Consider the following 23,741-nt stretch of genomic DNA (forward strand, 5'->3'; position numbering starts at 1 on the left):
AACCTATATTCTATAGTTCCAGCAAAAGCAGCCCTTGTACTACAAGCTTTTATCTTCAAAGACAAAGCAAATGAGAGAATCATGATTTTAAAGAAAAATATGTGAGGCTGCTAAATACTTCTTGTGGAAGATTTCCACTTACACAATTCCAGAAATGGTGTAATGCTTTGTCAAGTTTACAACTGGATTTTTAAAAGGGTTGTATGTATAGAAATCAGTGTTTCAGGGAAGCCAGTTAGTCACATCTTTAAAATGGGGGTGGGGAACCACAGGCCTGAAAGCCAAATGGGCCTCTCTGCTTGGCCTTTGCAAGTCTTCTCAGGCCACAAGCCTACCCCAGCCATATTCTAGTGGCTGTGCTTTGTACTCTTGAACAATGATAATGGCTCTTTTGATTCCCTGGATGGAGGCTAGAGGGATGTGTGTAGAAATTAGCAAACTGTACAAAAGTAAAAATTGCATTCTTTGACCCTGCTCACTACTAGCCTCTAAGTGACTGATTAGAACATTTGTCCATCAGAAGGGGCCTGCAGGTCACTGGAAGTACCGTATTTTTCGCTCTATATGACACACTTTTCCCCTCCTAAATAGTAAGGGAAAATGTGTGTGCGTCTTATGGAGCGAATGCAGGCTGCGTGGCTAAGCGAGAAGCCAGAACGGAGAGGGAGCGCTGTGTAGTGCTCCGTCTCGCTATTCTAGCTTCAGGGTTAGCTGCGCAAAGCCTCCCCAGGGCATCGGGGTGCCTTCATCCCGCTGCCCTCCGGAGGCTTCGTGGGCTGTCCCAGAAGCCTCCGCAGGACATGGGGATGAAGGCACCCCGCTGCCCTGGGGAGGCTTCGCACGAAGCTAGAACAGCTATCCCAGCGGCTATCCCAGAAGCTAGAACAGCAAGAGGCTATCCCAGAAGCCAGATCCCTCTTGCTGTTCTGGCTTCTGGGGTTCAGAATTTTTTTTTTCTCGTTTCCTCCCCCCCAAACTAGGTGCGTCCTATCGTCTGGTGCGTCCTATAGAGCGAAAAATACGGTACATCATCTGGGATGAAATGTATATGCAGCATCATAAAGGATGTTTCCTAAGAAGCAAACTGCAGAAAGTGGAGGGATTTAGGCCTGGTTTGAGTCTCAACACTAAATTATGTTTTTGCATTACATAAATAAGCAAGCCACCTCCGGCAGGACTGCAAGATTAGACGCTTCCCTTTCTACTTTCAATTTAATTACATGTACTGTTACATTTGAAGCCTAAACAGTAGTTAATCTTTGCTATGGATTGGTGAAATGACCAGTTCATAAACCAGTTTCAAAAAACCATAGTTAAGACTGCCCAGTTTGTTTCCGTTTGGACATAATAAACCACAATTGGTTAAAAGCAAGTGAAAGCTTTGTGACCCCACAATGGATGCAACCCACGATCCCTATTACCTATCTGCATTTCACTTTGGGTTGAATTAAGGCTGTGCGGAGCGGGGCAGACACATATTTGCTCAGAAATAAGCTCAGTCAAGTAGTCTTAACATCAATCATTCAGCACTATCCTAGATGTAAAAGCAGCCCTGCCAAATCATTGAATTCCATATGTTGACGAATGTCTGTAGATTAAACAGGTTATATTAACATTTAGTATTAGTGCCATACTCTGCTCAGCACCATCCACATGTTTAAGACACAGGAAATAGGATCATGTTTGTTCCTCTCTTGCTACAAATGGAACACAAATGGTTGTAATGAAAGCCATAATTTACTTTTGGAACAGAATGCAGTGTAACATTTATCCCAGAGATACAGTAATGCCTAAGGATGTATCCATCATTTCTCAGCACAGATTGAAAGGGCTCCTTAACTGAATTGTACACACTAGAACTCTGCACACTGTTTATATGTAGGACCGTCACTTCTGTAGTGGCAATGTGTACAGATGACAAACTTCATCACTGTTCATGATTTATTGAAGTGTACATCAACTTCTAGTTATATTATGTGCATGGTCCAGTGTCAACATGTCAACCTGTCAAAAAAATAAACATTCAGTTACTACATCTTGCACAACTTCTATTTATTAACACACAGTGGCAGTATTTTGCCCAAACCAGGAAAATTCATATACTGGCTTGTTCTGAAGCCATTAACCAGTTTCCTGGCTCATAAAAAATGGGAAATTACAGTTAACAGAAGACTTCCTGGTTGGTTTGCTGGCTCACACATTTAAGGCTTATTAAGCAGATATACGATCATACAAATGGGGATACACTGCTGACATGAAATAACATGCTATTTAGTTGGGCAGAACTTAAAGGTATGCTCACAATTGGATGTCAAGAGGATATGAAAGCAACCACTTCCCCTTATTTCTGCATTTAGATACTCTTGTCATGCCACTCAGTGAAGAACCGAGTGACATAAAATAGGATAAAAATGCACATGCTGAGCAATTGCTGCTATCTGAACTATCAACTTTTCCTTAGCCAACTCTATTAAGACATCTATGAAATTTAAACTCATGGCAAACATCCCAGGTTTCAAAAACAAGCAAATTAACCTTGCATATCCTGTATCAAAATTCTGGTACTATGCATCTGCTCCTGTTGTTTGATTAGCTGAAGAACAGAGTGTTACACAAATTCAAGATCACTACACTTTGTTATGCCATTTAAGAAAGCCCTTCTATGTTCAAGTTGAGATTAGAGAGACAGCAACATATGATAACAACATTCCTGGTAGGAAATAACTTCATTCATGTCGTAATCTGCTTAAAGCCCTATGAAATGATTTACTCATAACAATACAAGTGCTTAAGATCCTAAACTTGCATTTGACATTTCATGTACAGATACAGAGATTTACCTGGATTTCTGGAGGTTTTAAGCCCTACTGGCATCAGTAAAATATGGCAGACACTTACCCATCTTATTTCTGTGTCACGGCTGGAGTTTGCTTCTTAGGCCTCAGTTTAAAATACAGGATGATACTTGCAATCGTTGCATATGTAGCTATAACATACTAAAGACAGAAAATGATATTATTCCTCAAATCAAACACATTTCAAAGGGTTGTTTTTCTGTTATTTAAGTGCAGGAAAGAGAGAAATGGATTATTAAAAGTACCTGAGTTTATTAAAGCCCAAATCTGACAGGAAGGCAGGGCTGTCCACCTGTCAAATCACCTAATGTAATAATGTTGTCAGGTGACACCACCTTGGGTGCTAAGACATCACCTTCTGAAGTGTGTTCCAAGGAGATTTCATTTAAACTTCTTAGAAACGCATTTCAAAGTGAAGGCCACACCACAGGATACCAGAGGCAGGGCAAGTGGTTTGTGGAATAGAGCCTTGCAAACCAAATTAGGATCCCTGCCGAGCCTAATTCGGTCTGTGTGCCAGAGGTTCCCACCCCACACATTCCCAAATCAATTCAGGAACTTTTGAGAATCAACTTCTTTGTTTCTTAGCAGTTATTTAACTGGACACTTACATTTCTTCTGCCTGTTATGGTGTAGGTATTGAAGTATTTATTAAACCCTGTGAATTGGTGTTGTGACCCAGCATCGTGTCCTGCCATCACTATTAGTCCTAGATTAAAAAAAAGGAAGTTAGTACTAAATCTTTTTTAAAAAATCTACAGTATCTTCCAGCCAAAGTAGACCAACTTCATTCCAATTATTTACAATTGAGTATAAAAGCATTAGCTACTAAAACTACATAGGAGGATCTACTCAAAGCTGTTATTCTGAATTGTCTGCTACATCTAATACCAATATAATTTACAGTGCTGACCTTCAAACAATAATGGTTACTTCTGAAGTTAAGAGTGATGCTTCAAGAAACGTAATATGGGCTTGTAAATAACGAATTATTTAGCCACCTGAGCCTCCATAGAGCAGGTTACGGATTTGCCAGTATTCACATGCATAGGTAATAATAATAGATAACCTAATAAGAGTTGCATGTCCTATTTGTAAGAATGATGTAATCCATAGTTTTAATTGACATTAGAATACTTCATGCAGTAAATTTATCTTATGGTTCCAGACTACAACTCCTGTACCACCTATACCTGGTCGAGTCAATGACCAACAAGACCAACAACTGTAGTTTGCCACCCCAAGGAGTCAGGCCATCAATGTCATAGCTAAAGGCATAAGTCTGGGCAGAAAGCAAGCGCTTTCAAACAGACCTTCAATCACTGTTGATCAGCAAGAAATGGAAGGGAATAGGCACCAACCACTGAAACATTCAAATCAATTCACTGAGGAATACTAGTTAGATCTAGTATAGGAGACCAACTTACCAAATGTTTCTCAACTGTGATTAACACAGGTATCTCAACAGGTGGATTGATTTTACACTGCAAATCTGAAAAACAAGGAAAGAGACGGCTCATCCTCTTGCAGATACAGGGACGCTACGGAGTCATAAGCAAAGCCAACCAGAGTCTGGTGCTATGCATAACACCAGAACTTCAGAAAAAGGAAACCACTCCGTTTTGCATATTTCCATTGGGATATTTCACTAACCAGAAAGTTATTTTATGCATCATCGTTTACTAGTGAAATAATAGCCTTTAAACAGTTCAAACTGCTTATTATTTTTCAATCAACATAATAGAAGCTCCTTTAGACCTCGGCTAGCTATTACCAACCACTGAACCAACTTTAGTTATTTCATATGAACAGCAACCTGCGTATAAAGAGTATCAAACGCTAAATTACTCTATATACCAACCAAGGACATTCATAACGAGTTTTGAAGACAACACACAGAATAGAAAATGACAGCCTAAATCCCTCGGCCCGGTCGGAAACAGCAGCACAAAAATGCTGACCCTTTGGACCTATGCAGTAGCTATTGGCTTACTAAACTGAATTTCAATTGCCATAGCACTCTTTGAAGGTTACTTCTACAAGGGTGCATGTGTGTGTCACAATACACTAACAGGGCCTCTACCCTTTTTACAGATGCTACTAAAACACCCCAACAAAATTAACCTTCTGCCGAGCCAAGTCAGCGCCCGCCGCAGTTATTACCCGCTTTCTCCTCCCGATAACAACCATTCAATGCCCTTCGCGTGCAAGATGGCGTCGCTCAAACAGCCGTCCTTTCCGCTTGCCTCTGATTGGGGGAGGCGCGCCGCCCTGACGAGTAAGGCGGCACCGCCTCAGAAAGCTATGGTGTGATTGGGCAATTTGCGTGTTTGTCAAAGTTACCGGATTCCTTGCGCTCTGTGACGACTAATAAACCATCCCGCGAGTTCTACCACGGCCGGGTTTCCGTAAAGCCCACTTCCGGTTGCCCTTTGCTGGCCTTCGAATTCGTTTCCGGGTTACGGAGCAGATGGCGGCTCTCACGCCCCAGGCGTGCCAGTGAGTTGAAGAAGCGTGGGGGAAAGGTACATAAGCTGAGCTCTCTGGAAAAGAGGGATAATGACGGGAAGGAGGGTGGCCTAAGGAGAGGGGGCCGAGTCCGAGTGAGCTGGGGATTGAGAAATACGGCAAGGTGGGTTGCACGTGTAGAACTAGCGTGGCTGTGTGAGTGCCTTGCGGGTTCGCGGCCGGAGTGCTTGCTGTGACGCGCCTCCGCTCTTCTGATTGCAGGATCTCTCACAGAAGACATGGAAGGGGGGCTGTGTGGCTTGATTTAACCCATTTGTTTTTGCTATTTTATTTTTTAAAATATTGAAAGCTGCTTTATGGACATAAAGACAGAGTGAAAATAGTGCTCTTATCTGCCCCAGCTTCCACTTTGTGCCTTCTGAGCTATATAAAAATGTTTATATTTTAAAACTAGCAGAAGATTGCTAGATTTTTCTGAGTGTATGTGGGGTAAATGATTAAAATCCTGGTATGGTTATGAAGCAAAGTCATTTAGAATAGTGCATATTGTTTGTGAAATGCTCTCTTTTTAGTTTGTCATATTTTAAAATACAAAGGTTTTGGGTCTCTAATAGCTGCACAACGGCCAGAAATCAACAGGTGAGTTATTTTCTTGGCTGAGTAATAGAATCATAGACTTGGAAGAGGACCCAATCATAGAGTTGGAAGGGACCCTGAGGATCATCTAGTCCAGTGTTTCCCAACCTTGGGTCTCCAGCTGTTTTTGGACTACATTTCCCATCATCCCTGACCACTGGTCTTGATATATAGGGATGATGGGAGTTGTAGTCCAAAAACAGCTGGAGACCCAAGGTTGGGAAACACTGATCTAGTCCAACCCCTTGGATGCACCCATGCTGTGATAAAACCTGTGACCTTGGTGTTATTGGCGCCACGCTCTAACCAACTGAGCTAATGATAGAAAAAACAATTTATTGATCTCCACTTATGTAGGCATTGAATACTTAGGATCTTGGTTCATGAAATAACTCTTTGTTACTTAAGAACAAAGGAAGGACTAGCTTATTTTTGCATCTCTACCAGTAGACATTCAGTTTGAGTAGGTGTGGTACAATGTTTGCACATCATAGATTAACAATATTTATGAACTCTTGGTGTCCTGATACTCACATGAGTGTTGTCTTGTTTTAGAGAATGAATCATCTTCAAAAGCACAACAGTTATTTTATTCCTGTTATTTTAAAGTCTGTCCTCATTCTTTGCATATAAGAAAATGTTTGTGTTGGTTTTGCCCTTTTGAACATGATTTGTATTCAAATAACTTCGTTGCTTCCATTGCAGAAAGATAACCATGTCATCTTTAGAAGAGAATTTCCCTCGAGGTGGCCCACAAAGGAAAAGTCAAGAAGAAAAAGCAGCCAGACAATCAACAGTAGAGCAGGATAATTTATTCAAAGTATGCAAATTGTGAACATATTAAGTTGCCTTCTACTAAGTCAGATCATAGGTTCATCTTGTCACTTATTATTGCCTATTTTGCTTGGTAGCAATTCTCTAACTGCTTACAAAGGTGTTTCGCAAACCCTCTTACCTGTAGCAATTTTAACTGGAGTTGCCAAGGATTCAGCCCAGATTCTTCAGCATTCAATGCATATGCTTTATCACTGTGCTATAGTCCCAGATTGATGCACTGACATTGTTCTTAACACAATAAGTGGTTCTGGGAACTCTTCAGGATAGAAGAGAAATGCCTGTGCTGTATAAACAAGTTTCCTGCCGATTAAACTGTAGCTTCTGATTTTGGCTCATTTCAGTAAGCCAGAGTTTGGCCTGGTTTGGGCATAGCAACAAATTGTGGTTAGTTTAGTTTAAACTCGGAAGTGAATGCTTCAAAATTCTTCCTTTGATGTGTGCCAGAGGAAGAGAGAGGAGGTGGAGGACTTCAGCCTCAATTCTGAGCTCACTTGCTTCCATAACACTAAACTGGGTTAGTGCAGGAACTTGTCGATCTCAAGATGTTGTTGGTCTCCAACTCCCACCAGCCCTAGCTATCATGGCCATTGGTTAGAAATGATGGAAGTTGTAATCCAGCAATATCGGGAAGGTAACAGCATCTCCATTCTTGTTTAACTTTAGATCTGTACAGCTCTTTTGAGTTTCAGACCAGGCCTTCCTTAAGATTAAACTCTCTTAAACATGCTTTCCTGCAGGTTACGTTCATGGGTCCCTTTGCAGCTCTAAAACTAAACTATTGTTTTAGGGAAGCAACTGTCTTTTCAAAATCTTGAAATGTCTTTCTTTTTTTTAACTGTCTTAGACGCAACATGAAGAAGTGACCAAGAAAAGAAAGAAAAACCATCAAGATGAAACAAAGCCAAAAAAACTCAAGATTGAGAAGAAAGCCGTTGTAAAAATCGGTGTTAAACATTTTGAATTTCTAACAGTTGAGGTTGGTCTATAATTTGTATTATGGCTTATTTTCACACTGTGGCAAATAGCTACACAATAATAAGTAGTACCATTTCAAATAGTAGCATATGAGACAGGAGTAGATTGTACATCATTGTGGTATTGAGAGATAATTCATAGCATGCAGAAGGCAGTGATGTAATTTTCCCCTTCCGCTTTTCTTCGGATTTTTTTAGGTCTTGTTAAAAAGGGGACTAACAGCTTTTATTAACATTATACCTTTTTCCCCTGTGGGGGACAGTCTAGTTGTGTAGAACACAGGAGAAAAAAGTGATTCTGAAAGTTGCTCATTATCTGTCCTTGTTTTTAAACAGTCCCTCACTGCAGGGGTACTGCTCTTAGGATGCGTGAAAGAGTCTAATCAGTTTGAGCTGGTGATCAGCTTGCCCAATGGGCTCACTGGATTTGTGCAAGTGACACGTATAAGTGATGCCTACAATAAGATGCTGAATGAACAGGTGGCTACAGATGAGCACTTAGAGGTAAGACAAGGTGTGTGTGCATTACGTAGTTGTTTGGTGGGTTCTGCAAGTACCACCAAGCAGCAGGTTTCTTCTGTTCAGGGCATTCTCTTGCCTCCTCTGTTTCCTCCTCTGTTGTGAAGAGGCCTACATTGTAGAAGACCATTTAGAGCTGCCTTTGCAACACCTGACTTGCTTTGGTGCCAAGATGGGGAACTTGAGGCCATCCAGATGTTGTTAGCCATCCCCAACAGCTACAGCTAGAGGTGATGTGAGTTGTAGTCCAACATCTGGAGTGCCCTGCTTTAGTGTTTTGCACACTGCAAGAATGGGAGGATGTGCATTGAAATTAATATCTTCGGAATTGAATAAAAGGAAAGAAGGTAGATCTTTTTTAAAAAAAACACTTCTAGATTTTGATTGACACATCCCATTCACTCTGGAACAACATATGCTGATGTGGTGTTTGCCCATTCTTTAGGGATACGTTTGTATTGAGGGAGAGAAAGGGTTAATAGGTTGACCAATAAGAAAGCCCAGAGGCAGAGCCTACCTGATTTTGAGGCTCAGCCCAGAGGTTTTGACAGTTCGGGTGGTTCTTTTTTTGGGGGGGGGGGATAGAGGAGTTAGAGACAGGGACAAGACTGAGAGGCAATAGAGTGACAACGTTTCAAATATATTTTAAAACTTGTTTGTGTTTGAAATAAACTTTAATCTTCATTGTTAACTCTACCTGAATGAAACACAATACTTCACCGGGGAACCCTGGGTTTCCTCCCCACAAAATTGGTGGCAGCAGAAGAATAAAGTAGTGGTGTACAGGTCAATAGTCTGTGAAACAACCAGGGGCTTTGTACGAACGCCACAAATTGGTGGTAGAGGTGGGATGAATACACTGTGAGGGGAAAGGTAAATCTGGGAATGATTAGCTTATCCTGGGTGTGAAGACATATTGATATAGTTGTGGAAAAACCCAGTGTATGAGGCAAAGCCAACACAATAAATTGAAAAGAGAACTTGAAGCTATTCTGGCAGAGGTTTTAGACTTGTGGTTGGGTGAAGGGAGCTTGCAGGGTCAGTGTGGAGACCCAGTGCAGGACTTTGGGGCCAGAGTCTAAAAGGGAACCTAGCCGGAGGGAATAGCAGTGAGAAAAATTTCTTATCTGACTCTTGTTTTGCTGTCAAATCACACTCACTCGAAATGCCACCCAAAAATCCAAGAAACCCTGTTAGGGAAACAACATATGAAAGGTCTGAAGAAGAGGGAAATGGGAATCCTCAGGAGAAGGGCAGAATTTAGAGGAAATATTAGAAATTCCCTTTGGCTAGTTCCCTTTTAGACTCTGCCCCCAAAGTCCTGCATTGGGTCTCCACACAGCCAGTAACATGAATTTCTTTTGGCTTGCCATCTGTATTTTGGAGGAAATAAGCTTTAAATAGTTAAATGGCTGCATTGCAACCCCTTCAGTAATCAACATCTTCCGTAGCATGTTCAAAAATTCAGTTGTATTGCTTACAGCAGAAGATTTTGTTTGGCCAAAGTTTCAGAGTCAGTGACTAGATATTGATGTTGCTGTTTTGATATGTTCCTTATTTTAGTCTTTATCCATTAAACTATCTTTTTGCAGGATCTGAATTCTCTCTCAGATCTCTTTACCCCAGGAATGCTGGTCAGATGTGCTGTGGTTGGTGTGGAGAAGACTACTACAGGTCGTCAGAGTATACAGCTAACAATCAACCCCAAAGATGTCAACAAGGCTTTGAATGCTGCCACTCTGAGACCTGGCATGGTATGAAACATATGAATTATCTGTTTACACCTGCCTTTTCAAAATTATGTCATGTAGCTTACAAAAAATAAAATATAATAAAGCAAAATAAAAAGCACAAAACTACTACAATTAATAACACTTTAGCAGATAAATAGCTTTGAAATAAGTAACAATTGAAAGAAGCAGTAATAAAAACTCAGTGTGATGAATTAAGATGTCTGGATAAAATAAAAATGCCTTTACTTGGTGCCAGAAAGTCATCCATGTAGGTGCCAGGTATGCAGACCTGGAGAGGGGCTTCCGTGGAAAAGAACCTCTCTGGTATCATCACATACCCTAACCTCAGTAGCTGGGGAACCTGGCAATGGGCATCATCAGATGAGCTCAAAACATATCATCTGTTTATTTTTTGTGATTTGATATGGGGAAATGTTCTTGTGCCTTTTATAAGAATGCAGGGAATAGAATTTCAGCAGGTGCAGATATCTTGTCCTAATATTGCTGTAAAGGGTATAGGTCTCGTTTGTGGAAGCCCAAAGTCCTGTTTCTTTTCAGGGAAACTTGAGTGCTTGAGGAGGGAGGAACAACAACAAGGAGTCTGATAAAATTTCCTTTAAGCGTACACTTCTTCTCCAAACAGCTGCTCTCTGGCTGCATCTCTAGTGTGGAAGATCACGGCTACCTTATTGACATAGGCATCCAAGCAACAAAAGCATTTATTCCTCGTCAGAAAGCCAAGGCCTACCTGCAGTCAGCCAACAAAGGTATAACTATACTTAGGAGTACTGGGTTTAAGGCAGGGGCAGAAGCAAATGGGTGGTTTAGAGAACTGTAAAATCTTAGATTTGGGAGTTACCAGAGGCAGAGTTTACTGCCCAATGTTTGTTTGTGTGTGTGTGTCTGTGTGTGTGTGTGTGTGAGAGAGAGAGAGAGATTCTTGAGTACATATCATTGTACAGTAACTTATAAGTGGCCAGCTGTTGCCTGGCTTCTCTTGTTTAGGAAGCTTTTTATGCAAGGCGGAGTATTTCAGTCTAGGATGAAAAGCCTTTTAATGTGATGAACATGTGAAAGGATTTCAGAAGTAGCTGGTGCCAGGAAATAATGGCCATAGTGATAGAAAGGTAATGTCAAAGCTTTGCTGATAAGTGATGATAGTTGCATGTGTTGGTCTCTTAGGGACTGAGCTGAAGATAGGCCAATACTTCAACTGCCTTATTGAAGAAGTAAAGAATGGTGGGCGGATAATCCGCATGGCCATTGATCAGTCGGAGGTTGCTGCAGCTATTGCCACAGAAGAACAAAACTGGTCCCTTGGCAATTTGCTACCTGGGCTGGTGGTGAAAGCCCAGATTCAGGAGGTAAGCTGTTTTTTACGAATTAATGTACTAATCTTATTTTCTTCTCTCTTGGAAAAGTACCATGAAATTAATAAATTCTCTAACACATCTGCATTTTAAACAGAAGATGCATCCACTTTTTGACAGCTTTGAATTGTTCCAGTCTGACTACTGAGGTTGGTTAAAATATAAGGATAATTGCAAATGTAGAGGCTTTTTGTTGGAAACATCTATGACCCTGTGTCTGAACCATATGAGGTTTTTGGTTTGTTTTTTCTTCTAGCTTAACCTAGATTTTTAAAGATCTCTATAGGGTGATATTCAACATTAGCCCTCCTCAAGCTACCCCATTGAAGTTAATGGACATGACTTAGGTTCATTAATTTCAATGTGTCTACTCTGAGTAGGACTTGGTTGATTACCACCCTAAAATGTTATTAAATCTAGTTATTTACAGCACTAGAAGACATAATTTGGAGCCGCTAGCAAAAGAATCATTAATATTGTATGCGTATAAGAATATAATACATATAAACCATAAAACACATTTACATTTCATGACAGCCACATTAGAACTCAATATTCATTTAATATTCAGGTCTGTCAGAGAAATTCTGTTTAATTTTACATCTTGCAGGGCAATTTTTGTTTCCTTTTGAATATTTCCAGGTGACTCCTTTTGGAATTTCTCTCAGTTTTCTGTCTTCCTTCTCTGGACTTGTGGACTACATGCATATGACTTCTACAAAAACAAGAAACTACTCACCAGGTCAGACGGTAAGTGATTTTATAGCAAGGCTTAAATTGTGTTAAGGTGGTGCTGCAGGACTTGGTTAAGATATGAATTGAACAAGTGCATCTCTCTATGGTTTCGCCATAGTCATAGAGGCTAGAATGTTTAAGAGAAGTAAAGTACCATTCTCAGCACATTCCCTATTTTTCCTACAAACTTAACACCTCCCCCCCTTTGTGTTTTCCCCTTCAGGTGAAAGCATGCATTCTCTTCAACAATCCTACCTCCAAGGCAATACGCCTATCTCTGCGCCCAGTTTTCCTCCAGCCTGGCACTCAACTTGGCAAGCTGTCTAGTGATCAGATTGGCATGGTAGTTCCAGACTCCACAGTCGAGACCTTTCTTAAAAAGACTGGTGCCATCTTCAAGCTGGATGGTGGCTGCCTAGCTTTTGCACATGTAAGTAACTCGATGCTGATTGCACCTTGTAGGAAGGTAGACCCTTTCAACCATCATGGCTGATGTTTGGAGAGCAGTACATCAGCACTTTTGCCCATTACCGATTCAATACATAGATGTGTCTTGGCATCTGTTTGTGAATGTGTTATATGATGTCTTAATTTGTCCTGGAGAAGAGCCCAGAGTCTGAAGGTAGCAAAGAGCTTTTCTAGATTCCTTTGTTGTTTGCTCACCCTTGTTAGATGCAATCATAACCTCTGTTGTCACATTGTAATTCATATTGGAAGGTAGAATCAGATAGATGCAGAAACTAGGCTTTGCTTTGCTTTCTGGATTACAGCAGGGTTAATCTTAAACTAGAAAACTGTCTGGATTTATAATTTAATCTTCATTTTCTGCACTATCTTTATACCTCTTTCAGATAAAACATCTTTCAGATACTGCCAAATCTTTCAAACCTGCAGCATTCAAGCCTGGAAGCAAACATAAATGCCGAATTATTGAGTACAGCCCAATGGATGATGTAGTGGTGGTGTCTCTCAAACAGTAAGCTTTAGAGTGCAATTTGAGTGAACCAGTCTGTGGCATGTCTTTATATACTCATGTTTCAAGCATATCTCCATGTCTTAAATTCTATGCATAGCCTTATGCCTAATCAATACATTTCAGTTGGGACATAAGTCCCATTGCTTTCAGAACAACTGAGATGGCTACATTATGCACACCTGTGCAGTGGATTGCATTTGTACATTTTAAAAATTGGTTCCATAGGTATCCAAACTTTCTGCCTTCAGGTGATGTTTTGCTACTTAAGTTACAAATGAAATTCTGTTGAGGTCCTTTCTAGCATCTGATGAATTTCTGTCCAGGCACAGCCATTAACCCACCCCATGTACACCAAGGCCACACCAAGGCTAGATCATGGCACACAATGTGAATGATATTTAGCCCAATGATACCCTACCTCATTTAGATCATTTATACCAAGTTTCATACTGACAGCACAGATATAAAAAGAGCCAGTATGGTATACAGTGGCAGGACAGGAACGTAGGAGACCAGGGTTCATATCTCCACTTGGCCATGAAGCTCACTTGGTGACCTGTTTAGAAGGGCAGGAGGAAGAATTGGAGGTGGGGGAGAATCAGTTCTCTTTACTCTTTCATCTGTTTCTCTTCCACCACACAGATCAATTTTCACTTCCCTTCTTTTTGTTTGCAGACACATTATTGAGGCTCCATTCCTGAGATACCATGATATTCATCCTGGACAGGTGGTGGAAGTAAGTTCAAGGAGAGAAAAAAATGTCCTTGGAATCTTGTTTATCTTGCTGAACAAACCTGAGGCGAGGGCTTTGGTCCAATTTTGTCCTTCTAACTTGTGTGCTTAATGCATCTTTGAACCTAAATCCTGCTGTGTGACATTAATGGAACACTGTTAATTTCACTGTAGCCTAGCAAAGCCGTTGCATTAGTTGTACAGAAATCAGTCTGTACTGCTACGTGCAGTGGATTTGCCTATCTTTTAGTCTGTGTAATCATGCTTTGTTTAGATACTTATATGCTGATTTTTAGGCAAACCTTGCCAGGCAGTCTACGTAAAAAGATTTAAATAATGAGCATCAATTAAACTGTATGATAAAACAATAAACATGAGCTTCAAGGGGAAATGTAATTATTGAAAGCTAGATCTCTCTTCCCTTCAAAATGGTTCTTAAGTAACACTGTAGTAGCAGCTGAGGCAAGAGGGACACTTAGGGGCTGGGGTAGCCAATGTGGTGCCCTCCAGATGGCTGCCCAATTTATATCCCAACCTTCCCCCCAAAGGAGTGGTTGGACTGCAGCTCCCATCACCTCTGACTGTTTGTCACGCTGGCTGAGGCTGATGGGAGTTGGAGTCAAACATTTGGAATGCCCCACATTCACTACCTCAAAGTTAGATGGAGGGCATCTCCTCTTTCTGTACTAGTTTTTCTTGCTTTCTGATCCCTCGTTCTTTTGGACTTTAGGGCACGGTGTTGGCTCTGAAGCCCTTTGGCATGCAAGTAAAGGTGACTGAGCACATCAAGGGCCTGGTTCCCCGACTGCATCTGGCAGATGTGCTTCTGAAACAGCCAGAGAAGAAATACAGTGTGGGAAGCACTGTCCGGTGTCGGGTAAGAACTCTCTGTAAGGGACCGCTTTGCCCTGCTTTATCGATTTCTCTAGCAAGGAGAGACCAAGGGGGCTTTCTCCATGCAATAATCTGCCTTTATAATGAGAGCTGCTGTGGTTCTGTGGGTAACATTAGGTTGGATGTGCAAAACATAGGTTCAGAATCCCTCTTAGCCATTGTGTTTACTATGTAATCCTTGGATCAGTTACTATCTCTCAACCTAGCTTATTCAGAGTTGTAGTAAATCTAAAATGGGGACAATGACATGTATTCATAATTTCTAATATTTCTATTTTACCTACTCAGAAGTCAGGCTCGCTGAGTTCGGTGGGACCTGCTGGCAGGGGTGTAGGATTACAGCCGCACAGGATGAGATGTAGACAGTGTTTCCGTCTAGGCAGGAGTTTGTGGCAGAATTCTGGGGCCCCACTCGGCAAAATGAGCAGGAGAGGCCCCCAGTGCAGTCAAGCTGGCTTGCTACATATTTAACAAAGTGAAGTAATAAACATTACCAATTAAAGAGAGGATCCTACAGTAGGGCCTTTAAGAGTCTAAAATTACAATCCTTTCTTCCTTTGCACTGACTTCAGCACTGACGTCCTTGACTTTAGCACAGACTGCAAGCCCTGCTTTTGGTAGGCAACTTCTGAGTGCAACTTCTTCCAGCAGGGCTTGAAGTCGGCACCAATCAGATGATTGCTGCTAACTTTAGAAGGGATTGGCTCCCCTTGGTATTTTAAAGGTGCCAAATGCAAGCCCTGCTTGCCTAGGAACAGCTGAGAGCACACTTTAAGTCTCTGAATTGCTCCTTTACAAATATGTCTTTACCTGTCCCGCACCTGATATCATCTGACATCAAGTGTTGGGCAGGTGGGTGTGCCTGGGGAAATGACATTCTCAGCCACATTAGGACCCATGCAGTGGCCTATTTAGCTTGCAGATCAGAGATTCCCCATGCCTATTTTGAATAGTTAAAGAAGTGTCATTCAGGTCCTGTTACAGGATGAGCTCTGTCTCTGACAGCTACCTCCTAACCTTTCGTAGCCCTTATTTTTCTAAGCTGATGGGTTGTGCCAGCTGTATTAGGACTGATCCTGTGAGTTCCAAGCTGACATTTTGGACGTTCCTTCATTCTGGTTCAATTGCAGTTTCCTGCCAGTTGGCATACATAATTCCAGTTTCTTCTCCTCCTCCAGGTGCTTTCCTGCAATCCTGAAGCAAGGAAACTTGTTCTGACGCTTAAGAGAACACTTGTCAATTCCCAACTCCCTGCTCTTTCCAGTTACGAAGATGCAAAGCCAGGCTTGATCACCCATGGTTTTGTTGCATGTGCTAGGGAGTTTGGCTGCATTGTGAAATTCTACAACGACATAAAGGGCCTTGTCCCCAAAAATGAGCTCGGCGGGGCACCTTCAATTGTTCCTCAAGAAACATTTTATGCAGGCCAGGTAAAAGCTGGGTAAAAGTAAAAAGTCTGATTGTCCTTGATATAAATTTTTTAGTTGCTAATAGCTGCACACATTTGCACAACAGATTTGCATAACATCTTTAATGCACATACATTTGTTTAGTGATAGACCATGAACTGCAGGTTATTGTTACTGAATTCGCAGGACCCTTGATATGCTTATGTAGTAAGACATAGCAGTGGTCTCTCTTCCTCTCTTGAAAAACATTTAAATAAAAGATTTTGAACTACTAGTAAAATGACTTACATCTGTTACATTAACACAGAGAGAGGCATAAAGCCAGTGGAAAGTTACAGAACTTCCACGTTTTATCCAGCTAAAGTGGAGGGAAATGGGTTAGGACCCAGATAGGATGCAGTAGAGGGATGTTCAGGGACACATGCAGGTGGTCCTGTTTTTGAAGTGTGAAAGTGAACATGCCTGCAATATGAAGATTCTTTTGTTTTGCAAATCAGGTGGTCAAAGTGATTGTCTTAAAATGTGAGCCTGAGCAGGAGAGACTGCTGCTGTCATTCAAGCTGACAAATGAAGCACAAGCTGAGGATGGTGGAGAAAAAAAGACTTCAAAGAAGCGAGAAGTAACATACGAAACCGGACGGGTAATTTATTCTAAAAGATGTCCCTTCCCTTTCCCTGTTGACATTCCCCTGAGGATGCTAGGAGCAAAGACAGGAATTTATGATATTTCTAACTTGGGTTTTATTTCATACAAAATGATCAGATTATCAGATCATATATCTTAAGAAGGACTGTGCTATGGGGTCCCAATTATAGTACTACTTCATGCAAACATGGAGCATTTCTGTTGGATTTAAACCATTTATTCTAACTTGAAGTGTTCTGCACATCAGAATAAATGCTTGATCTGGTTGGTCTAGATTTAAATTTAAACATAAATTATTATCTTCACTTTGAACTCCCCTCCCGTGTTCATCAGTATACAAACACTTTATATTGTTTCATTGATAATCTAAGTAAAAATGACTATTGCACTTAATCTAAGCGCAACCAGAAGGGCAGCTGATCAGGCATTTAGCGATGCGATGATGAATGTTATCTGTCAACTATATTCTATCCTGTTCCCCACCTCCTTTTAAAAAAGAAATTCACAAACCAAGAACTTCTACAATGATCACTAATAATGAACTATTTGTTGTAGATATTACTGCAGATTTATTATGCTATTTTTGTTATATTCAAATAAGAACTGGTTTATTTATTTGTATTGATTATTATTCCTATGATCCTTGTTTATAAAACCCAATAAAAAGTTATTCCAAAAAATAAGAAATGCTCCTAGACTTTAACTTTGATTGTTGAGATGATTTCTTTCTTTTATCTTTTAAGTTGCTTGCATTTTGAGAAACCTTGTTATCCTGGGAATATTGCATTTTAGGTGGTGGTCTTCCACGTATTAAAAAAGTGTTGCCTTTTTTCTCTTGCTCAGATTGTTGATGTAAAAATTCTGAGGAAAAAAGAAGATGGCCTTGAAGTTACGATCTTGCCGGACAATGTTTTCGCCTACCTTTCCACAAATCATCTCTCTGACTATGTGTCCAATAGCAAGTTGTGGTGGTCCTGCCTTAAAGCAGATGATAGTCTCCATAGAGTGTTATGCCTCCATGACAAGGGAGGTCATGTTGTATCCTTGTAAAGTCCAGCCAAGCTTGGTAAAATCATATAGCCATTTTATGTTGTACAACAGCATTAACTTGCATTGCATTGCATATATTGTCTCCCAGAGAAGTGACATTCAAAGATTCTGTGTGTGTCAGTTTTACCTCTCTGTCTGTGCAGTCTGAAGGGAAGAAATTGTCTTAGAAGATTTTTTAGATGGAGGGAGAGTAGAAGTGAGCAAAGGTTTTTGTAGCCTTTAGTATCTTCACCACCTTGGTTTTTGGATGAAGCAATCATTCCCTTTGCTTTCTTCAGTTTTTTTTTTAAAAATGGCTGCCTGCGAATTGGGATCCAGTGGAATCTTGTTGCTGATAGAACGTTTTCTTTTTCCTCTGCAGAATCTGAATGGAATTAGGCGGTTGGTTGCAACAGGATCTTACTTTTTGGCACAATTATGTCCTACGTCCCCTGTGTTATAACAGTCTGCCTACCTCCCGCTCTATGTTAATAGGCTTTGGTGAAATGCTTGTTTTGTGGCTGCCAAATAAAACCAAACTACCAGTACGCTCCTCCTCCCCAAATGTATTCCTTGACCCATTGTTTAGACCCTGAGCAGAAAGCCATCGGTGATTTCAGCAATTGAGGAGGAACGGGTGGTGAAGAGCTTTTCAGACATCCAGCCTGGATTGCTGCTGACTGGCTTTGTGAGAAACGTCATGCCTTATGGTGTGTTTGTGGAGTTTCCATATGGTCTGACAGGGCTGGCACCCAAGTCGGTAAGGCATGTTGCATTGTCCCTGCTAAAATAGGTTTATTCGCAGATGTTGAGGAAGAGGTGCTTTCTAGTTGAAATAATCTCTTATGCTGCAGGATAAAAATTCCTGCTGAGAGGAGTTCTCTAGATGGGTTTGGGAGTAAGGGCACAAAATAATACATAGGAATTTCCTGCTTGCAAGTGGTGTGAGAGAAGCTGTTTCCTAGTGGTATGTTTTGAAATGCAGGCACTCAAGATGGCCCCCATCCATAGGTAAAGGTAAAGGTAAAGGACCCCTGGATGATTAAGTCCAGTCAAAGGTGATTTTGGGGTACAGCGCTCATCTCGCTTCAGACCGAGGGAGCCGGCATTGGTCCTTAGACAGCTTTCCATGTCATGTGGCCAGCATGACTAAACCACTTCGGGCACAACCATCCATAGCCATGCCCCCAAAGAGCATTCAAGCACTTGTGCTGATCCATATGTACACTTGTCGCATTCCCCAAAGAGCAGTAGTACATGGCACAATTCCCAATTTATGAGCATCAGTTGACTGTCAAAGAATAGATGTTTATAGAACAAATTCAACTTTTAAAACACATTGAACGTTATCCAAAGATCTTCAGCTAGCTGAAGATGCAACCTTTAGTCTTTACTTAGGAAGGCAAACAATCTAGCGATGAAATGTTAATTAGACTGCTAGCATGAAGTAGCTAATAGAGCTGTCTCTAACTCAGCCTAGGTAAAAGGTTTCTTGTTTGGAACTGTTTTGATTGCATTCCTTCCTTTCTGGAAGTCTTGAGGCAGGTGGTGTTGATGGCTTTCTTGCAAAGGCACTCTTATGGAACAGTATTAATTGGTTCTTATCTCCTAATTGCTATAGGCAATGAGTGACAAGTTTGTGACAGACACCAAAGACCATTATGTGGTAGGTCAGACTGTAGTTGCCAAAGTGACCAGCATTGACGAGGAGAAGCAACGCATCCTGCTGTCCCTGAAGGTGTCTGAGTGCTCCTCTGAGGATTCTGTTTCTGAGAGCTTCTGTTTGCTGCACAAATACTTTAAGGAGCTGCAGGAGATCAAGAGTATCAGGAGTGGAAGAGGTAAAGGCTGTCATGATGATAAAAGATGGCCCATGGGAAACCTTGTGTTGGCCGCATACACATAGTGGATGCATGTGAGCGTCCTGGTTTGGGGAACAAGCTGGGAACACCTTTTCTCAACATTTTGTCTGAAATCAGGAGGCCTAGGAACTTTTCAAACTTTTATTTAAAGATTCAGTTTCAGGTAAAACATCTAGTCACTCGGGGTGGTTTTCTGCTATATGTGATTGCCAAGTGGGTTTTGCTTAACTTGCAGTTGGAGAAAGATTACATTTCTTTGACTGGCACTTTGTTTCTGGGTGACTGGCTCATTTGCTATGAGCTTAAAAGACCCCATTTCCCCCCTTCCATTTTCATATTGACTTAAAGATACAGCAAGAAAGTTACTTTCAGGCACCAGAGCATAATTCCTCAAAATAAGGGAATTTACTCATTTTTAATAGTTAATCCTTCTTATACTTACTCTGACTTTCTATAGTTCAGCGATGAAACATCATGCTGCAAATGGGACTTAGTTCTTTCTTTATCCTCAGATGATGTCGATGTGGTTCAAAAGGTCTGTGAATTAAAACCTGGGCAGAAGCTGATGCTGACAGCTCGCAAAGTCAACACTGATGGTTCAGCACTATTTGATAGCACCTCTGTTTCTGACTTGACTATAATGGCTACTCATAGTCACCTTGGAGGTAGGACATACTTTGTGGTCTCTCCACCCCCCCCCCCCTTATCTACTTTGTCCTGATATACTATATTTTGCTCTTTGGGTTGGAAACAAATAATTGATTGCAACGAGTGGAGTCTTTTTGAACAGTCTGAGCAGCAGAAGTGTGTCTGAGACCTGAGTGAATTCTTGGTTTTTCTCCTGACTCAGCTATCAGTGATGTAATGTAAATAAATAATGTCTCTTACTGAAGTACTGAAATGCAGTTGCTTCATTTTGCCTCAGTTATATCAAGCAATAATCTTATGGTGCATGTTTGTTTGTTTTTAAAGGCAAAAACATTGTCCAGGGTGAAAAAACAAAAGCTGTGGTTCTCTGCATTGATTCCCTAGAATCAAAGGTCTATGTGTCGCTTAGAGAGGAGTTGCTGTCCCCCAAACCTAAGAAGGTATGATTAGCCTGAATTGGCTTTTATGCTGGATACTAACCTGTGTAGCTGGTTAATAACAGAGTCACAGAAGAGAGGTTCATAGAATACCATAGAAATGAGCAATGTATGAAGAGAATTCAATGGAATAACTAGTCCAGGGGTGGTTGACCCACCCTCCAGAGAGCTGTTTTAGCTTCCTAGTCAAATTTTTCTGCCTCCAGCAGCAGCAAAGAGAAAGTCAAAGTAGACACAGTGTGGGGAGGAGAGATATCTGTGTGCATCCTGTGTGTACAAGAGTGATGTATAGCCTTGATTACCACTTGCATATGACCCCTGGAGGACTGGGCAAAGGTGAATGCAGTCCTTGGGACCAAAACAATTGGTTAGCTTATATTCAAATGTGAAGGGGCCATAATGAGGAGGAGGAGGGAGCAGCTTTCCCTTCCTGTGTCCTAGAAGGAATAACTGGGTTCAAGCTGCAATTTCTTCAATATTATTTGATCCTTAGGAAAAACTGGTCACTTGTTAGGCACACATCTGAGAAAACCCCAGGGAGTGTTGGCATTTTCTGCTTTTGCCTAGGAATTCAGCTGGGGCCTAAAAATGAAAAAAAGGTTGTGTCCTGAGAATTTCCTAGTCTTTCCTGGCAAAACCCTGGAAAGTGCATTACTGGAGTTTTTCTGATGAGGGTAAAACATCTGTCAGGAATGCTTTTAAATAACCGTTAAGCCTTGGGCCAAAATGACTGCTGAAGTCTGTACCAGGTTTTGTGTGTGTGTGAGTGAGTGACTTTCTCTGGATGTTATTTCTGTGTTTTCCAGTTAAAACAGAACTCTCAGCACCAAGCCATTGTGCAGCATGTGGCTACAGAGCATGCAGTTGTTTCATTGGTAGGAAATGGTCAGCTGGTTGCCATACCTGTGGCTTCCCACTTCAATGACACTTTCCGCTTTGATTCTGAAAAACTGAAAGTGGGACAGTCGGTCCTAGTGGTTCTGAAAACTCTCCAGCCAGGTGACTGTGGGCTCTTACTTGCTGTTCAAGATCAGAAGAAGAGAAAGGCTGTAATCAGGTCACGGCGTGAATCTGAAACACTTGGGGAAACCTCGGCCATTGTGAATCACTCGCTGTGCTTGGGAGATGTGGTCAAAGGAACTGTCAAGTCAATCAAGCCTACTCATGTCCTAGTGGCAATTAATGATCAGCTGATCGGCTCCATTCATGCATCCCAGATCCTGGATAAAGTTTCCATAGGCACCTTTCCAACATCAGTGCTAAGAGTTGGGCAGCAGTTGACTGCTCGGGTGATTGGGGGCAAAGACATTAAAAATCACAGGTAAGCTCCCCCCAAGCTTCTGAGTGCCTTTTCTGAGTTTTAGCCAATTACTAAATTTTAGTTCAATGTTCTAGCAGGCACAGAACTTTCCAGATCTAAGTGCAAGTGTTGTCCTCATGCATTTATTGCCCTGTTACTAATTTTCAATCCAAGTCAGGCAATTAAAGCATAGTCACTTGTCTCTCTTCCTACCTCGATATAGACCCATTTCCACCTACAGCTGATAAGGAGGCAATTTGCAATTCTCTGTTGGAGAGAGGTTACCCAGAGTGGGTTTTCTCCTCCCACTCACTCTAGAAGCAGGACTTATGCAAATTAAGGAAACACTCACTTTTGTGTGGAAAAGACCCTTTCCAGTTTTAGTCCTGCATGCTCAGAGAGTGATTATTTCCCCCCACCCCCAGAGCCGATAAAGAGGGAACTTTGAAAAACTGAAGAGCCACTTGCAACTGGAGTAAGAATGATGTGCTAATCTGCTCTTAATTTTTAGGTATTTGCCCATCACCCATCCCCATTTTACCCGTACCTGCCCAGAGCTCAGCATCCGACCAAGGTAAGATAGCCTTTAGATACTTTGTTTGATGAGGTTTTACAACATGTTAAATGCTAACAGATACACCTATCCAAGCGTCTCCTGGTCTGAATGTTAGTCAGTGACAGAGTAGGGCTTCTCTACATAAAATTCTGCATCTTGGAACATATTGCACTAATATGCTAGACCCAAGTGACAATTTGCTTAATTTTAATGATTCTGGCATTATTATCATTATATAATAATAATAATAAACAATAATATAAATTATACTCCGCCCATCTAGCTGGGTTTTCCCCATCCACTCTGGGTGGCTCCCAACAGATTAAAAGCTGAATAAAACATTCAGATCTTGAAGACAAGAGAAGTTCTTGGTGGGTGCTAGGATTGTAGTATACAGTACATTGAAGGGAGGCAGCCTAGAGTTTTACAGATAGGAAATCTTGGATTGGTTGGCAAATGCTTGGACCTAAAAATATTGGAAGGGAGCAGGGAGTGGATCTCAAGCTGTTCCCCCTCTAAGGATCCATGGATCTGTAGAGACTACCTAGAACATGTCTGGTGATCAAGCTATTTTAGAATGATGGCTTTAATTCTAAGTTGCTCCTCCTTTTTCCCAGATAAGATAGTAGGCAGTTCCCACCACTTTCCCCTCTCAATCTTCAGCCCCCCAACCATATCCCACACCGTTCCCAAGGGCCCTCCAATGCCCACAAGCAGTTTCCTTGGGGTGGGAGTTCATTGAGCTGCAGTAGGAGACATGCAAACACATGTTCTGTTTTACTCAGAGCCAATTCATTCTAAATCATAGGAAATGTCTGTAGATCTCCAGCATCCTTGTTGAGAATTTACCAGTCCTGTAATACACATCCTGGTATGTGTCTTGTGCACTATGTCCCTTGCTTTTGATTGCCAACTTAAAATTGGGAGTCCTGTGTTCTCCATGAGCTTGGATAGGAGACACTTTGATCAGGGACAGGGGAAATAGTCAATGTCAATGTCAAAGCAAAGAAGCTAAGGCCATAACTGGGATGGGTGTGTGCTATTGGGCTGTTTTTATTTTTATTCTATATTTTGTGATTTTATATCTTGATTTTATTCTGGAAGCCCTGGGACTTCCAGGTTTG

The 23,741-nt window shown here is 41.3% G+C and overlaps 2 protein-coding genes across 4 annotated transcripts in view; one reads left to right on the top strand and one right to left on the bottom strand.

Annotated features, from left to right (window-relative positions):
- Positions 1-1,718: 1,718 nt before the first annotated feature.
- On the bottom strand, positions 1,719-5,141 carry ATP5MK (ATP synthase membrane subunit k). 2 transcript variants are annotated; one of them, XM_083616522.1, is made up of 5 exons: positions 5,019-5,141; positions 4,283-4,347; positions 3,467-3,564; positions 2,899-2,996; positions 1,719-2,004 (listed from the first exon to the last, which is right to left on the bottom strand). In XM_083616522.1, exons 3-4 carry the CDS (start codon positions 3,551-3,553, stop codon positions 2,904-2,906), a joined length of 180 nt encoding a protein of 59 aa, XP_083472648.1. In that variant the 5' UTR covers positions 3,554-3,564; positions 4,283-4,347; positions 5,019-5,141; the 3' UTR covers positions 1,719-2,004; positions 2,899-2,903. The 2 variants fall into 2 exon arrangements, with proteins under 2 accessions (XP_083472648.1, XP_083472649.1); XM_083616523.1 differs by having other exon boundaries at positions 4,980-5,063.
- Positions 5,142-5,239: 98 nt separating this feature from the next.
- The window catches only part of PDCD11 (programmed cell death 11), a 28,877-nt gene continuing 10,375 nt past the window's right edge, over positions 5,240-23,741 (top strand). The window contains exons 1-21 of one of the 2 annotated variants that reach the window (XM_083616472.1): positions 5,240-5,380; positions 6,666-6,780; positions 7,642-7,773; positions 8,108-8,275; positions 9,883-10,044; positions 10,667-10,790; positions 11,206-11,387; positions 12,036-12,143; positions 12,352-12,558; positions 12,980-13,104; positions 13,780-13,840; positions 14,567-14,713; positions 15,909-16,160; positions 16,637-16,780; positions 17,629-17,823; positions 18,404-18,574; positions 19,436-19,655; positions 20,189-20,341; positions 20,649-20,764; positions 21,568-22,082; positions 22,573-22,635. In XM_083616472.1, the coding sequence (XP_083472598.1) occupies positions 6,676-6,780; positions 7,642-7,773; positions 8,108-8,275; positions 9,883-10,044; positions 10,667-10,790; positions 11,206-11,387; positions 12,036-12,143; positions 12,352-12,558; positions 12,980-13,104; positions 13,780-13,840; positions 14,567-14,713; positions 15,909-16,160; positions 16,637-16,780; positions 17,629-17,823; positions 18,404-18,574; positions 19,436-19,655; positions 20,189-20,341; positions 20,649-20,764; positions 21,568-22,082; positions 22,573-22,635 (3,350 nt within the window). In that variant the 5' untranslated portion in view covers positions 5,240-5,380; positions 6,666-6,675. Of the gene's footprint in view, positions 5,488-6,665; positions 6,781-7,641; positions 7,774-8,107; positions 8,276-9,882; positions 10,045-10,666; positions 10,791-11,205; positions 11,388-12,035; positions 12,144-12,351; positions 12,559-12,979; positions 13,105-13,779; positions 13,841-14,566; positions 14,714-15,908; positions 16,161-16,636; positions 16,781-17,628; positions 17,824-18,403; positions 18,575-19,435; positions 19,656-20,188; positions 20,342-20,648; positions 20,765-21,567; positions 22,083-22,572; positions 22,636-23,741 lie in introns of both variants that reach the window. The other variant, XM_083616473.1, reaches the window with a different exon arrangement.

This window comes from Podarcis filfolensis (genome assembly GCF_964270895.1).
Source record: "Podarcis filfolensis genome assembly, chromosome: 5".
Taxonomy (NCBI): domain Eukaryota; kingdom Metazoa; phylum Chordata; class Lepidosauria; order Squamata; family Lacertidae; genus Podarcis; species Podarcis filfolensis.

Excerpts from the sequence above, each read along its gene's own strand:
- ATP5MK (XM_083616522.1), bottom strand. The coding sequence starts at position 3,553 with ATGGCAGGACACGATGCTGGGTCACAACACCAATTCACAGGGTTTAAT. Across the intron at positions 2,997-3,466 it reads CCATAACAGGCAGAAGAAAT|TATGTTATAGCTACATATGC; the intron begins GTAAGTGTCCAG and ends TTCTGTCTTTAG.